Below are 18,014 nucleotides of genomic sequence, written 5' to 3'. Positions count from 1 at the left end.
GTGAAAAAAAATAGCAGACTTTTTCCATAGCATGCAAAGGAGATTTCCTAATATCTCATCCACTGTAATATGGTGCACATTTTCCCTTACGCAAGTTTGTCATGGGAAATCAGCTGCATAGCTGTCTCATGTAGATTAATCTTTTTATAAACAATGTTAAATTGGGTATGCATATGAGGGCTGCAGTTCATCATGAATAGCATTTTGCATGCCAGTCTTTTTGAACAGTGCCCTGGAATAAGAAGTGATGTTCATTTTCTCATGGCGCTGTAAGAGAAATAAATAATAAAGGGATTCTGTCAGTAAGATCAACCCTCCTAATCCGTCTATAAGGGAACGTAGGTCATAGGAAGCTGAATAAAATGATACCTTGATATCTGTGATCCAGTGTCTTATTCCAGAGAAACCAATGATTTTCTTTGTAAATAAGCCTGCTCCAGACTAAGGATTGGACACTGATCTGAATGAGAATCTGCCTTCAGAGATTGTTTTTAATAAAAGTTGGAGTTACAAGTGATAGACATGTAACTAACACCGAACAGAAGGACTGAAATTTGTCTTCTTACAAGCACATTTTTGCAGCTCTTGAGCTCTGCTTTATTGCAACAATACCACAGCCCTGTCTGCCTGTGAGCTGGAAGCTGAGACTGAGCGGAACCTGCAGATGTGTCAGGTTAGGTATAATCACACACAGCTCTGCAGTGAGATCAGGAGAGTGGAGAGCGGCCATTACACATCACACTGGTAACTCAATATAAGAAAAATATGGATTTCCCTTGAATGAGATATCGGATTGCAGATATCAAGGTATCAATTTATTCAACTTCCTATGACCTACAAGCCCAAATAGACGGCTTAGGAGGCATGATCCTTCTGACAGATTCTCTTTGAGGACTATGAGAGAGAAAAGTGTAGACTACTACAGAGGTGTATCCACGGGTGGTTCTCACAAAATTAGAATATCATCAATATCATCAAAAAGTTAATATATTTCAGTTCTTCAATACAAAAAGTAAAACTCATATATATTTGATAGAGTCATTACAAGCAGAGTGATCTATTTCATGTGTTTATTTCTGTTAACGTTGATGATTATGGTTTACAGACAATGAAAACCCCAAATCATTATTTCAGTAAATTAGAATACCTTATAACATCAGCTTGAAAAATTATTTTAAAATCCGAAATGTTGGCCTACTGAAATGTATGTTCAGTAAATGCACTGAATACTTGGTCGGGGCTCCTTTTGCATCAATTACTGCATCAATGCGGTGTGGTATGTAAGAAACCAGCCTTTGGTACTGCTGAGGTGTTATGGAAGCCCAGGTTCATTTGATAGCAGCCTTAAGCTCCTCTGCATTGCTGGGTCTGGTGTCTCATTTTCCTCTTGACAATACCCCATAGATTCTCTATGGGGTTAAGGTCAGGGAAGTTTGCTGGCCAATCAAGCACATTGATACTGTTGTTTTTAAACCAAGTATTGGTACTTTTAGCAGTGTGGACAGTTGCCAAGTCCTAATGGAGAAGGAAATTTCCATCTCCAAAAAGCTTGTCGGCAGAGGGAAGCATGAAATGCTCTAAAATTTCCTTGTAGACGGCTGCGCTGACTTTGGTCAGTGATTGTGGAAACTTCACACAAGACCTCAAGCAGCTTGGATTGTGGCCTCTCCACTCTTCCTCTAGACTCTGAGACCTTGATTTCCAAATTAAATGCAAAATTTTCCTTCATCTGAAAACAACACCTTGGACCACTGAGCAACAGTCCAGTTCTTTTTCTCCTTGACCCAGATAAGACGCTTCTGGCGTTGTCTATGGGTCATCAGTGGCTTGACACAAGAAATGCGACACTTGTAGCCCATGTCCTACATATGTCTGTGTGTGGTGGCTCTTGAAGCAATGACTCCAGCAGCAGTCCACTCCTTGTGAATCTCACTCAAATTTTTGAATGGTCTTTTCTTAACAATCCTTTTAAGGCTGCGGTTATCCCGGTTGATTGTGCAACTTTTTCTACCACACTTTTTCCTTCCACTCAACTTTACATTAATATGCTTGGATACAGCACTCTGTGAACAGCCAGCTTCTTTAGCAATGACCTTTTGTGGCTTACCCTCCTTGTAGAGTGTGCCAGTGACTGCCTTCTGGACATCTGTCAAGTCAGCAGTCTTCCCCATGATTGTGGAGTCTACTGAAACAGACTAAGGGACCTTTTTAAACGCTTAGGAAGCCTTTGCATGTGTTTTTTGTTAATTATTCTAATTTATTGAGATAATAACTTTTGGGTTTTCATTGGCTGTAAGCCATATTCATCAACACTAACAGAATTAAACACTTGAAATGGATCACTCCATTTGTAATGACTCTATATGATATATGAGTTTCACTTTTTGTATTGAAGAACTGAAATAAATTAATCTCTAATTTTGTAAGAAGCACCTGTAGGTTTCTTGGTAATCGAAGGACAAGAATTGAGTTTAGCGCCCCCCTCAAGCGCATATGCAATTTGCACACTTACAGTCATGTGCCGACTAGCTGATCTTCCTAATACTGTCAATGTTCAGTGAAAAACTGAGAGAAGTAAGAAGAGAAGTTCATTGCCATATGACCATAAGATTGAAAATCGCATATGAGTGAAGTTGCCATGTGATGACTGATTGAATCAGCAAGCAGAGCTGAATCCTGATAGTGAGTATATTACATGCTGTTAGGATTGGAATGCTTCAGTGCATCATTTTATAATTAAAGTGCTCATCTAGGCTTGAGATGAAAATCTGAAGTCACTATACGCGACTGCAGGCTTCTAAATTCTCACAGTGCATACACTGCACACTTTTAGAATTCTCCCTTGCTAGTAGCTAGAGTGGCTGGTTATGTCAGCACACGTATGCAATTTGTATACTTCTGGTCACATTCCGACTAGATGTTTCCCACCTCGCTCAATTCATTTTCAGTGAGTGAGGCCACACATATTTAGTCAGCACATGACCAGATGTATGCAAATCAATGGCACTAGAGAATCCTAACAGTGTGCAGTGCGCATTGTGAGGATTCGGAATTCTACAGTCACATAGAATTTGAAAAATGATAAAAGCTGGACCACTATTTACCAAGAATGATTACACTAGAATATTGAAAATGCATTACTGCCATAGAAAATAGGAAAAAAGCACTATATAATGTGCGCATGAAATATTTATTTGAAAAAATTGCTATGAAAAAAGGAAGGTACTTTGCGCATAAATTGGCCAATGCATGTGTTAGGAGTCGAGTTCCTGCCGCTGCACAGGGGGAATCTTGAACCATATCTGCTGCAGTCTCTCATTCTGCATCAGCTGCAGTGGAGCCTGCTCAGCGGAGATGTCGGTCCCAGCATCTTGCTCAGTCTCACTCTGTGCAAAGGGTTACAGCTGCTCTTCCTGCTTCTGCCATTGAAGCCAGTGCTGGCCAGCGGCAAGCAGATGCTTTTGGGACTAAGTCCTGCTTTTCCGCTTCTGAGCAAGCCCAGGGTAAGATCTTGGAGATCGAGGGTCACATGCTCAGATACTGCAGCAGATCCCATTGGTCCTCCAGGAAGGTCCTGAAGGTGCTCAACTTCTGTGGTAGCCTCCCATTGGTCCTTCTGGGAAGGTCCTGTACGTGCTGCAGCTATAAAAGGTTTGCATGGCCGTACGGCCATGCACTAGTATACATTTGTAATTGTGTGTGTGTTGATGAGTGCAAGTCGTTCCTTAAAAAAACCCATCCCTTGCGTATGACTGTTCGCGTAAGGTGTATGGCTGCTATCTAGCGCCCGGCTGAACTCACAGCATTAACACACGAAACAGTGTCTACTGTTGTGGCTGCCAGTATGGTGCCACGCGCCATTAGAGCGCTTCTTTAGCCCAAGTCTGGGTGGTTAGTGACGTCCACCAGTACGGCACAGATCGCACTCTCGTGCTATTTAATTATTAGTTTTGTTACGTGCGGTACTGCGGCCCTGTGACGCAACAGGGTTCGCTTCTTTCACACAGGGTGAAGCTAACCCATGTGTATCCTCATTGTACCGCCATATAGTCCGTCATTGCTTAGCAGCAGGTACCATCTCTGCACGGTGGACCCCGGGCTGCGAACGCACCTTATTCCTTTTCTCTAACTATTTTGTGCGTTCCGCTAGCCCTAACATTATACTAGCGCCAGGGTCTGGCTAAGTAATGACGGAAGAACAGCGATTGCAGGGGTACATCCAGCTGCTGGAGGGCAGGTTGGTGTCTCTTGAGCATGCAACCTCAGCGGTGGATGTTACAACAATAGCTGTTCAGGCTGCTAGCGTGGCTGCGGCAGCTTTACCCACTGCCATCTCAGACTTTATCTCACCCCCTGCTGCCAGAGAAATACTCTGGTGACAGTAAATCCTGTAGGGGTTTCGTGAGCCAGTGCAGTATACACCTCGAGCTCCTAGCTGCACGTTTTCCCACAGAGCAGGCAAAGGTGGGATTCATAATTTCTCTGCTGTCGGACAGGGCATTGGAGTGGGCTACGCCACTGTGGGAGCGCGACGATCATGTGGTGCAGAGTGCTCCTCGGTTTTTGAGCACTCTGAAACAGGTTTTTTTAGGACCCCAAGTCACCCATGATACGGCGCTCCAACTGCTTTCATTGACTCAGGATTCGTCCATGGTCAGCCATTTTGCCATCCACTTCTGGACATTAGCGTCTGTTGCGTGTTACGGAACCATTCAGCACTCAGAATATGTAGTGCAGTTATATGTATGTATAATAGGTTCCATGTGAGATGCATGTCCCTAATGCATCAGCCCACAGGCTGCGCCCCTGGGCAGAGGGGACACGATATTCCCCTTTTGTCTGCCCCCCAATTTATTTCCCACAGTAAATATCGGCAGGCTCCGGCCACCTGCGGCTATTGTAATGTATGTCTGGCCTGTCGCTTTTCTATTGGCCTGCCCTCTGTATCTGTGTGATATATTCTGTGTCCTGTGAGTAAAGTGCTGTCAGACTGGAAATACGTGGAGAAGCAGTGATCTTTTATATGCGCCCATGTAACCAAGCAATTCCAGCCAGCGTGCTTCATTCAGACTCCAGCCAAAGCAGAGTGGACCTCCTGAAACACGAGGTGGTACTGAAAGAGGTACCCCAGCTTGGTAGACCCTGTTACAGTGTCTGAGCTGGAATGGTCGAATAAGGCCCTTATCCCGGTATTTTGGAGAGGGCTGGCTGACCATGTAAAGGACGTTTTGGCCACTAGGAAGATTCCCACCACACTGGAGGAGCTCATAGCTATATCAACCCGCATCGACCTTCGTTTTCACGAGCGAAGGTTGGAGTGAGCCCAGTGTAGGCAGAGGTTTCGGCTGGCTCCCACCTTCGCCAAACCTCAGGCATCTCCGGTTCAGTCATCCGAATCACATGAGGCCATAGAGGCATTGCGTGCGGGATCTAAGCCCAGTCCGCTCATGCACCTATGGTCTGTCATGTTTGCCGGCAGTCAGGACATTTTGCCTCCAAGTGTTCTCAGTGGTCGTGGGAACGTCAGCGTCTAGTGGTAGTTGGAGGAGGTACACTAGACACGGAGATGTTTCCTCTAAATTGTCCTTCAAGGGGACAATAACCATAGGCCCATCCACTCTTATAGTAGAGCTTTGCCTGGACTCCGGGGCGGAAGGCAATTTCATGTCATCTGCTTTTGCCCAGCGTTACGCAATACCCCTGGTGATGCTCGCCAAACCTGTGACCATATGAATGGTAAATGGGTCGACACTACCCTCACAGATTACACATCAGACCATTCCATTCATTCTATCTATGTCTCCATCACATCAGGAGATTATCTCCCTATTAGTCATTCCTGAGGGAATTGATGAGGTCCTGTTGGGAATACCATGGCTTCGCTATCATTCTCCTCATATAGAGTGGTCCTCAGGGAAAATTTTGGGATGGAGTAAATCATGTGAAGGTAGATGTCAGAGGGAGTGCATTCAGGTTACTTCTACAGAGGTACCCGCAGATCGTTCCTCTCTCCCCAAGCACTATTGGTCCTATGCGAACGTGTTCTCCAAAAGGGCTGTGGAGACCCTTCCTCCTCACCGCCCCTATGACTATCCTATTGACCTCTTGCCTGGTGCAGAGCCTCCCAGGGGTTGAGTCTATCCGTTATCTCTCCCGGAGACCGAGGCAATGTCCCAGTACTTTCAAGAGAATCTGGCAAGAGGATTCATTAGGAAGCCAGTGTCACCTGCAGGGGCTGGCTTCTTCTTCGTGCAGAAGAAGAATGGAGAACTACATCCATGCATAGACTCCAGGGGTCTTAACGCCATCACTGTTAAGAATAAATACCCACTACTCCTGATATCTGAGCTTTTTGATAGGCTACGGAGAGCAAGGGTATTTACTAAGTTAGATCTGCGGGGTGCTTACAATCTGATTTGCATCCGTGAGGGGGATGAATGGAAGATAGCTTTTAACACCAGGGATGGGAACTATGAATATCTGGTGATGCCCTTCGGGCTCTGCAATGCCCCAGCCGTTTTCCAAGACTTGGTGAACGACATCTTCCGGGAGATGCTCACCACCTCGGTTGTAGTCTATCTGGATGATATTTTCATCTACTCTCCAGATAATGACTCCCATCGGAGAGATGTTCGCAAAGTTTTTGACCTCTTACGGGCGAACTCCCTCTACGCCAAGTTGGAGAAGTGTGTGTTTGAGCAGGAGGCCTTGCCTTTCCTTTGCTATATCATCTCTGCCCAGGGATTGGCTATGGATCCCGCAAAGCTACAGGCTGTGATGGACTGGCAAGAACCCCATTCTCTTACAGCGGTGCAGCGCTTTATGGGGTTCATTAATTACTATCGCCAGTTCATCCCGCACTTCTCAACTTTGGTAGCTCCCTTGGTTACCCTCACCAAGAAGGGAGCAAATCCCAAGTTGTGGTTGGAGGAGGTCTCCAAGGCCTTTCTCTTGATTAAGTCACTTTGCTAGAGCTCCCATCCTACATCGCCCCGATGTAGATAAGCCATTTATTATGGAGGTGGATGCCTCATCCGTTGGTGCTGGAGCAGTCCTCTTCCAACAGGATGCTCAAGGTCTGAAGTATCCTTGCTACTTCTTCTGCAAGACCTTTTCACCAGCGGAGAGGAATTATTCCATCGGGGACAGGGAGTTGCTAGCCATGAAGTTGGCTTTCTCAGAGTGGAGACACCTCTTGGAGGGAGCTCGCTTTCCCTTCCAAGTGTTCACAGACCACAAGAACTTGGTGTACTTACAAATGGCCCAGCGGCTGAATTCTTGCCAGGCTAGATGGTCCCTGTTCTTCTCCCGGTTCCATTTTACTCTCCATTTTCTCTCCGGGGAGAAAAACATTCGTGCTGACGCGCTCTCTCTCTCTCCGTAGTGTCATCTGAGGAGAAGTAGGAGGAGAAGCCTCGGCTTATTGTCCCTTCTGAGAGCCTGAGAACTGTAGCTCCGGTTTCGCTAGAGTCGGTGCCCCCAGGCAAGACTTTCGTTCCATCTAATTTGCGACCGGAGGTTCTCTCTTGGGCTCGCTCGTCCAGGGTGGGTGGACATTTTGGGACCAAGAGGACATCTGAGCTTTTGGTAAGGACGTACTGGTGGCCGCATGTGGCCTGTGACGTCGGGGACTATATTCGGGCGTGTGTCTCCTGCGCCAAGAATCGGTCTCCTTGGCAACGGCCTGCTGGGCAACTTTACCCTCTGCTGGTGGCAGACAGGCCCTGGGAGATGGTCGGGATGGACTTCGTGGTGCGCTTACCCAAGTCTCATAACTGCACCATTATCTGGGTTGTCATCGATCATTTCTCTAAGATGGTGCACTTGGTGCCGCTTCCATGGTTACCTTCTGCATGGGCCTTAGCGGCGTTGTTCATTAAACATATTTTCCATTTACATGGCATGCCTGAAAAAATTGTCAGTGACCGGGGTCCCCAGTTCGTGTCTCGGTTTTGGAGAGAGCTCTCTCGTTTACTCAGCATAGAACTAAATCTCTCCTCTGCATATCATCCCAAAAAGAATGGGTTGGTAGAGAGAGCCAACCAGACTCTGGTGACATATTTGCGACATTTTGTCTCTGCTAGGCCGGATGACTGGGCATCTTTGCTACCTTGGGCAGAATTTGCTCTGAACAACGCCGTAGCCGATTCCACTGGGCAGACTCCTTTTCTCCTTAATTACGGCCAGCATCCGCGTGTCCCTGTGCCCATGCCTGTGTTATCCACTGATTCCAGGGTGGCAGACTGGGCAGTGGAGGCACGTGACATTTGGGACTGCACACAGGATGCCATTCGGGCTTCCAAGGAGAGAATGAGGGTTTCTGCCGATGCTCACCAGCACCCCGCTCCGACCTTCGCTCCTGGCGACTTAGTGTGGCTCTCCACCCGTAACATCAGGCTGCGAGTTGAGTCCACTAAGTTTGCGCCTCGCTACTTTGGTCTTTTCAAGGTTCTGGAACAGGTTAAACCTGTGGTCTACCGTTTGGCTATTCCTCCGCGAATTGGTATCACCGACACCTTCCACGTTTCCCTCTTAAAGCCCGTCTATATGTCCTGGTTTTCTGAGTCATCTGCCGGGACATCGGGTTCGTCCACGGATGAGTACGAGGTGAATGCTATCGTGGGGTGCAAGGTAGTACGTGGCAAAAAATACTATCTGGTGGACTGGAAGGGCCACGGCCCTGAGGACAGAACCTGGGAACCTGTAGAGCACATTGGGGCTCCGTTGCTCATTGCAGCCTTTGAGCGTAGCGAGGCCCAAGGAGGGGGCCCTAGGAGGGGGGTTATCTTAGGAGTCAAGTTTCTGCCGCTGCACAGGGGGAATCTCGAACCATGTCTGCTGCGGTCTCTCATTCTGCATCAGCTGCAGTGGAGCCTGCTCAGCGGAGATGTCGGTCCCAGCATCTTGCTCAGTTTCACTCTGTGCAAAGGGTTAGTGCTGCTTTTCCTGCTTCTGCCATTGAAGCCAGTGCTGGGCAGCGGCGAGCAGACGCTTTTGGGACTAAGTCCTGCTTTTCCCCTTCTGAGCATGTCCAGGGCAAGATCTCCCATTGGAGATCGAGGGCCACATGCTCAGATACTGCAGCAGATCCCATTGGTCCTCCAGGAAGGTCCTGAAGGTGCTCAACTTCTGTGGCAGCCTCCCATTGGTCCTTCTGGGAATGTCCTGTACGTGCTGCAGCTATAAAAGGTTTGCATGGCCGCATGGCCATGCACTAGTATACATTTGTAATTGTGTGTGTGTTGATGAATGCAAGTCGTTCCTTAAAAAACCCATCCCTTGTGTATGACTGTTCGCGTAAGGTGTATGGCTGCTATCTAGCGCCCGGCTGAACTCACAGCGTTAACACACGAAACAGCGTCTACTGCTGTGAACGCCAGTACGGTGCCACATGCCATTAGAGCGCTTCTTTAGCCTAAGTCTGGATGGTTAGTGGCGTCCGCCAGTACGGCACAGCTCACACTCTTGTGCTATTTAATTATTAGTTTTGTTATGTGCGGTACTGCGGCCCTGTGACGCAACAGGGTTCGCTTCTTTCACACAGGGTGAAGCTAACCCATGTGTATCCTCATTATACCACCATAGAGTCCGTCATTGCTTAGCAGCAGGTACCCTCTCTGCATGATGGACTCTGGGCTGTGAACGCACCTTACTCCTTTTCTCTAATTATTTGGTGCATTCCTCAAGCCCTAACAGTATGTGAGCCCAATTGCCATGTCAAGGCGTCCTTCCTAATTGTGTTCCTCCTCTGTTTTGTCACCTCTCCTGGGCAAAAAAGCCTACAATTTAGGAGTCCGGAGTGGACCAGCTAACTAGTTAAAATCACCTGTGGCTCTTGGGAGTGGAAGTGCACATGTCCAAAAAGGCTTAATACAAATAGAGAGCAAGACCAGCACATCCAAGCTAGTGTGAACAGGCGCTAACCAAAAAAACATATAAGTTGAAAAACGATAAAGGTTGCACCATTATTTACCAAGAAAGGTTACTCTAGAATACTGAAAATGCATTACTACCATAGAAAATAGGAAAAAAGCGCTACATAATGTACACATGAAATATTTATCTGCAAAAATTAGTATGAAAAAAGGAAGGTACTTCGCGCATAAATTGGCCAATGTATATGAGCCCAATTGCCATGTCAAGGAGTCCTTCATAATTGTGACTCTTGGGAATGGGAGTGCACATGTCCAAAAAGGCTTAATACAAATAAAGAACAAGACAAGTTGTTTTGTTTGGCTCCTGTTCACACTAGCTTGGATGTGCTTGTCTTGTTCTCTATTCTTATTAAACCTTTTTGGACATGTGCACTCCCACTCCCAAGAGCCACAGGTGATCTTAAGTAGTTAGCTGGTCCACTCCTGACCCATAAATTGCATGGGAAGAAAAATCGGACGACGGCCATTTCGTGCTCCCTTGTGCTTCTACATTGGACGTGGTATATCTCGATTTTTCCAAAGCGTTTGATACCGTGCCACACAAGAGGTTGGTACACAAAATGAGAATGCTTGGTCTGGGGGAAATTGTGTGTAAATGGGTTAGTAACTGGCTTAGTGATAGAAAGCAGAGGGTGGTTATAAATGGTATAGTCTCTAACTGGGTCGCTGTGACCAGTGGGGTACCGCAGGGGTCAGTATTGGGACCTGTTCTCTTCAACATATTCATTAATGATCTGGTAGAAGGTTTACACAGTAAAATATCGATATTTGCAGATGATACAAAACTATGTAAAGCAGTTAATACAAGAGAAGATAGTATTCTGCTACAGATGGATCTGGATAAGTTGGAAACTTGGGCTGAAAGGTGGCAGATGAGGTTTAACAATGATAAATGTAAGGTTATACACATGGGAAGAGGGAATCAATATCACCATTACACACTGAATGGGAAACCACTGGGTAAATCTGACAGGGAGAAGGACTTGGGGATCCTAGTTAATGATAAACTTACCTGGAGCAGCCAGTGCCAGGCAGCAGCTGCCAAGGCAAACAGGATCATGGGGTGCATTAAAAGAGGTCTGGATACACATGATGAGAGCATTATACTGCCTCTGTACAAATCCCTAGTTAGACCGCACATGGAGTACTGTGTCCAGTTTTGGGCACCGGTGCTCAGGAAGGATATAATGGAACTAGAGAGAGTACAAAGGAGGGCAACAAAATTAATAAAGGGGATGGGAGAACTACAATACCCAGATAGATTAGCGAAATTAGGATTATTTAGTCTAGAAAAAAGACGACTGAGGGGCGATCTAATAACCATGTATAAGTATATAAGGGGACAATACAAATATCTCGCTGAGGATCTGTTTATACCAAGGAAGGTGACGGGCACAAGGGGGCATTCTTTGCGTCTGGAGGAGAGAAGGTTTTTCCACCAACATAGAAGAGGATTCTTTACTGTTAGGGCAGTGAGAATCTGGAATTGCTTGCCTGAGGAGGTGGTGATGGCGAACTCAGTCGAGGGGTTCAAGAGAGGCCTGGATGTCTTCCTGGAGCAGAACAATATTGTATCATACAATTAGGTTCTGTAGAAGGACGTAGATCTGGGGATTTATTATGATGGAATATAGGCTGAACTGGATGGACAAATGTCTTTTTTCGGCCTTACTAACTATGTTACTATGTTACAGGTCTGGCGCGAAACGGCCGTTGTCTGATTTTTTTCTTCCCGTTCTACACCCCCCTACTGAGGATGTTTTAAATCATCACAATAAAGATTGGATTTTAGAAAAGGTTAGTGCCACCCTTTTTTCTCTTCAGTATATGGAGTCTCCTGAATAGTGTCATTCCTCACACATTTTCTCCTCCCTCCTCCTACTGTCTCCTCATATATTTACCCTCTCACTCTCCATACTGCCACCTCACACATCCACCTCATACTATCTCCGAACCCACCCCACTCATCATCCTGTGTGCACACCCACCCCCCCACTCACCATACTGTATCCACACCTCCTCACCCATCTCCTCCACTCACCATACTGCATCTGCACCCATCTCCCATACTGTTTTCTCATACATGCCCCCTTTCTTCCCCTTGCTTCTCATACTGTGTCTTCAAATTTGGTTTGCTTCTCATATTATGTCTGCACCTGTTCCTTTCTTGTTCCCCAAACGTGTGTTTTCAAATCTGTCACCCACTACAATGAATCTCACCTCACCAGTCTTCCACTCTACACTAAATCTCCCCCACAGCTACCCTCCACACTAAAGGTACCATCACATTAAGCGACGCTGCAGCGATATAGGCAACGATGCTGATCGCTGCAGCGTCGCTGTTTCGTCGCTGTGTGGTCGCTGGAGAGCTGTCACACAGACAGCTCTCCAGCGACCAACGATGCCGAAGTCCCCTGGTAACCAGGGTAAACATCGGGTTACTAAGCGCAGGGCCGCGCTTAGTAACCCGATGTTTACCCTGGTTACCATTGTAAATGTAAAAAAACCCAAACAGTACATACTTAAATTCCGGTGTCTGTCCCGCGCCGTCAGCTACCCTGCACTGTGTCAGCGCCGGACGGCCGTAAAGCAGAGCGGTGACGTCACCGCTGTGCTTTACGGTCGGCCGGCGCTCACAGTCAGTGCGGGAAGCTGAGGCTGGGGGACAGACACAGGAATGTGAGTATGTACTGTTTGGTTTTTTTTACATTTACAATGGTAACCAGGGTAAACATTGGGTTACTAGGCGCGGCCCTGCGCTTAGTAACCCGATGTTTACCCTGGTTACCAGTGAAGACATCGCTGAATCGGCATCACACACGCCGATTCAGCGATGTCTGCGGGAGATCCAGCGACAAAATAAAGTTCTGGACTTTCCCCAGCGACCAACGATCTCCCAGCAGGGGCCTGATCGTTGGTCGCTGTCACGCATAACGATTTCGTTAACGATATCGTTGCTACGCCACAAAAAGCAACGATATCGTTAATGATATCGTTCTGTGTGACGGTACCTTAAATCTCCCACAGCCCTCCCTTCCTATATAAATCTCCCCCACACTAAATCTATCCACACAGTAAATCTCCCTACACTAAATCTCCCCACACAGTAAATCTCTCCCCCACAGTAAATCTCCCCCTACACTAAATCTCCCCCTGTTTGTTAAATGTAGTCTTTGGTGTCTTCAGCTCCACTGGTGTGGAGCACTTACTACCAATGTTATACGTGCCTCTGCTGGCGAATGAAATCAGCTGCACGATCACATGATCACGCAGCTGATGTCGCTTTGACCCGATGGTCAGAGGTTCAATTGTATACGTGTCTGAAAATTGCCCTGACTGCACCCCTCTAGATATGCCTCTATCTGACTACTATCATATGAGCTACACTGTGTTACCCTTGTGGAATACCATAAGCAGAATAAATTCCCTCAAAGTCTCAAGAGCAACCTATGTCCAACTCTGTTTTCCAAAAACCTGGAGTTTTGTGAGACATTCCAGAAGAGTCTTTATACATGTTCACTAGGCATTTTAATTCTGACTGCTGAATTTCTACATGTTGCAATATCGGAACCTTAGCAGAAAATTGCATTTATTGAATCCAAATGATCCAGAAGCTTATCTGGAGCAGATTGAGTTAGCTTCTATGTTACAACTGATTTTAATATTCAAGAACAATGACAGACAAAACAGAAGTACTCTGGATAGACAAAAGAGATTCAATCACCCACACTGCTGGACGTAAACTATGACCAGACCTTTTATCCACTCATCTAATATCTTCAAAGGTTAGGGTCTGATACAACAGTGTGGTGTGCAGTATAGATATAAGACACGTTCCATGAATATTTAATAAAAGACACATAAGATACACAACAGAAAAGATGCGCAACAGAAAGATACACTGGTAGTCACCATAAAGTGATCACCTTCTTTATTTATGCATAACCCACAAGCATATTCACCCATAACAATTCTAGCAGGAGAGGGAACTGGTGCTCAGGCCAAGGGAACAGCTTATTTGAGCCCCTCATGCTTCTACAGGCCCCTGGCAATGCACAAGCACCATGTTGTTAGTTATATATGTCATTTTAGGCAAGTGGACTGGACCGCCACGTTCCTGCTCTTGACGACATCAATCCCATTGTGTACAAAGTGTGATGCGTCTTTTGTATATCTTGATGAAGTTTAATATGATTACTTGTGTAATGTATAGTGCATGAGTAATGTAGAGGTTTTGCAGAAGTATAATGTACAGTTGTACTCAAAAGTTTACATACCCCAGCAGAATTTTTGCTTTCTTGGCCTTTTTTTCCAGATAGCATGAATGATAACACCAAACCGTTTTCTCCACTCATGGTCTTTTTAAATCATAATGACAACCCAAAACATCCAAATGACCCTGATCTAAAGTTCACATACCACACTTCTTAATACCATGTATTGCTCCCTCTACATCAATGACAGCTTAAAGTCTTTTGTGGTAGTTATGGATGAGGTTCTTTATTTTCTTAGATGGTAAAGCTGATCACTCTTCTTGTCAAAAAGCCTCCAGTTCCTGTAAATTCCTGGGCTGTCTAGCATGAACTGCGTGCTTGAGATCTCCCCAGAGTGACTCAATGATATTGAGGTTAGGAGCCTGAGATGGCCATTCCAGAACCTTCACTTTGTTCTGCTGTAGCCAATGACATGTCGACTTGGCATTGTGTTTTGGATCGCTGTCATGTTGGAACGTCTAAGTACATCCCATGTGCAGCTTCCAGACTGATGAGTGCAAATTTACCTCCAGTATTTGCTGATAACGTGCTGCGTTCATCTTTCCTTCAACTTTGACCAAGTTTCTTGTGCCTTTGTAGCTCACGCAACCCCAAAACATCAGCACTCCACCTCCATGCTTTACAATAGGAATGGTGTTCCTTTCATCATAGGCCTTGTTGACCTATCTCCAAATGTATGGTTCACGGTTTGGACGAAAAGTTCTATTTTGATCTCATCACTCCAAATTACCTTGCTCAAGAAGTTTTGGGGCTTGTCTCAGTGCCGTCTTGCGTATTGTAGGCAAGATACTTTGTGGCATTTGCGCAGTAATGGCTTTCTTCTGGCGACTCAATCATGCAGCCCATTTTTCTTCAAGTGCCTCCTTATTGTGCATCTTGAAACAGCAACATCGCTAGTTTTCAGAGAGTCCTGTTTTTCAGCTGATGTTATTTGTGGGTTTTTCTTTGCATCCCAAACAATTTTCCTGGCAGTTGTGGACGATATTTTTGTTGTTCTACCTGACTTTGGTTTTGTTTATACAGAGCCCCTGATTTTCCATTTGTTAATTGCAGTTTGAACGTTGCTGACTGGCATTATCCATTCCTTGGATATCTTTTTGTATCCCTTTCCTTTTTTATACAGTTCAACTACCTTTTCCTTTAGATCCATTGACAATTCGTTTGCTTTCCCCATGACTCACAATCCAGAAACGTCAGTGGCTGGATGAAAGATGCAAGAGTCTGTCTGGATTCCGGAAACTTACTTAGCTTTTTTGCACACACACTGATTACAAGCAAACAAGTCACAGGTGAGGATGTTACCTTTAGTAGTCATTCAAATCCATTTATATCAACGTCTGTGCATGTTATCAGTTATGTGAACTTTTGATCAGGGTCATTTGGATGTTTTGGGTTGTCATTGTGATTTAAAAAGAGAAAACACAGTAGTTTGACTAAATGGCTTCACTCAACCACTAACAATGAGTGGAGAAAAAGTTTTGGTGTTATCATTCATAGTCTCAGAAAAAAGGCCAAGAAAGCAAAAATTCTGCCTGGGTATGTAAACTTGTGAGCACAACTATATAATGTGGATAGTGCAGTATAAGACATAGATAGTCATATACATTAGGGTATAGTACAGGATGTAGATAGTTGACTGTAAAAATAGTGTTTAGTAGGGAAGTTCTCTCAGCAACAGACAGCAGGGTAAGTGAGAGTTAAAAGTTGGGACAAGCCCACAGTTGGAAATGCAAATGCCAGGATAAGCAGACTGCTTTCTGATAGCTATACAAGAAGTCGGAGCCATGGATACCATAGCTATTGCAATGCCTGTGTGTGGAAAGCGACATAGAAAATCATAAGAATGATAGCACATTTCTAATTGCATGTATTCACTAATGTTATTATTATTATACCCACTATATTTTGGGATAGAATCTTGGCGGCGAGAATACCCAAATTAACAGTGCACATGAAAATAGGCAACTTTGTCATAGATCTTATCAGATAAATCTGCTTCTTTCTTCTTCGGGACTGATCATTAATTTTCAAAATTCACAATTCCCTGATAAAATCTATCTGTAAGCAATGTTCCTCCCCCCTCATTTACATGGAATGTTATCAGTCATAAGTCATAACTTATCTATCTTAATAAGGTAAAAATCTGCCTTCAATGAAAGCAGATTTTACTTATGAATTGAGAATTCTGAGAACGAATGATCATTCCTGGTGGAGAATGAAGCTAATTTCTGTGATAATAAGTAATTTTGTAATATATCTCATCATGTACTACTGATTTACTAAAAAATAAAGCAATGGATGAAAAATAATGACATAGCTAACATGGCCCCTTCCTCACCTGACCTAAACTCTATAGAGAACTTGTGGGCTCCCCTTGAAAAGGAGATTTATAGCAAAGTAAAACAGTCACCTCTCTGAACAGTGTCTGGGAGGCTGTGGTTGGTGCTGTCCAAAAAGTTGATCGCCAACAGATTAACAAACCAACAGACTCCATGAATAGAAGGATTATGACTGTTATTAAAAACAAGGCCGCTATAATGGTCACTGATATTTTCTTTAATGTCAGAAATGTATTTTTGGACAATTTGAGGTGTTCAGTTATTATTCTCACTTTAACAGCTAAAAACAATTGAGATATGAAAATTTTCATTTTTCATTTAGTTGCAAAATAATTCTGCACACTGATAGTTTCCCAATAATTCTGCACACATATATATTTTCTTAAGAAAATTAAAACCGCAGTTTTACTTTCTTAATTATTCAGTTTTCTTAACCTTTTGGATTCACCAAAGTCACTGTAGTTGTTAAATAATAAAATGAATCATCAGAAATAAAAATGACCTAATAGTTGTGCAAATAGTGTAAAATGGCTCTGCATAGGTGAACCTTCACTTTAAAGAATATATTTATTGCTATTGAAAAATTGGATGGTAAAATTGGAGTAATTGTTTCTGGAAGGAACGTAGTATTCCAAAATTTGCAAGTTCCCTGCAGAAACCAATTTTACTAAGTACAGATTCACAGTAAGCATTGGACGAGTGGTACTTTGTCATTTTACACCTTAATTACACCTTAATTTACATTAATACAATGATTTATTAGGATACAACTATTATGTGCTCTATTTAATGTCGGTAAATAGTACAGTATATAGAGAAATTCTGTATTTTATCATAGAAATAGCAGAATATGACTCACCTGATTTTTCGCATACAGCATCAGATATGTTGAAAAAAATGTCCTTTAATCCTTCAAACTGTTCAACAAAGAACCATTTGCCTTTGGATCCTGCCATTGTTATTAGCTCTTCGGTTTTGGCTTCATGTACTCCGATTGCAAATATTGTGATCCCAGCTTTTTCAAGAGATTTTGAAGTTTCATTAAGTTTATCACAATCATGAGATTCACCATCAGTTATAACAATAAGATACTGAGGAACTCCTCTACGTTGGCGACTGCCATGTTGCTCACTAAAGAATCCCTTTGAAAACTGTAAGGCTTTAGCAGTGTATGTATTTATTCCTGATTTTGTATCTTCCTCAATAGCTTTTATAATATCATTTTTATTGCTGTATGCATTCAGGTAGAACATCTTGTAGGGGTCATCTGCGTATTTCAGAGCTCCAATTTGAACTTTATCTGGTGAAACATCTGATTTATTCACAAAAGACATCACAAAGGATTTCATTACCTTAGCTTGCTCATGAGTGATACTACTTGATGTATCAATCACAAAAACAATGTCCGCCTGTTGTATTCGTGGACAATCTGTGAACACACAAAAAAAGCATTTTTTGTATCTTTT

General features: G+C 44.2%; 1 protein-coding gene across 3 annotated transcripts in view; it reads right to left on the bottom strand.

The window, feature by feature from the left end:
• Positions 1-18,014, bottom strand: part of LOC138642127 (collagen alpha-6(VI) chain-like) — a 175,589-nt gene that overhangs the window by 98,712 nt on the left and 58,863 nt on the right. For all 3 annotated transcript variants that reach the window (XM_069730064.1, XM_069730066.1, XM_069730065.1), the window contains exon 7: positions 17,408-17,977. In XM_069730064.1, the coding sequence (XP_069586165.1) occupies positions 17,408-17,977 (570 nt within the window). The remainder of the gene's footprint in view (positions 1-17,407; positions 17,978-18,014) is intronic.

The sequence above is a fragment of the Ranitomeya imitator genome, chromosome 6 (assembly GCF_032444005.1).
Source record: "Ranitomeya imitator isolate aRanImi1 chromosome 6, aRanImi1.pri, whole genome shotgun sequence".
In the NCBI taxonomy this organism is placed as follows: domain Eukaryota; kingdom Metazoa; phylum Chordata; class Amphibia; order Anura; family Dendrobatidae; genus Ranitomeya; species Ranitomeya imitator.
This window is presented reverse-complemented; position numbering and strand designations above follow the sequence as displayed.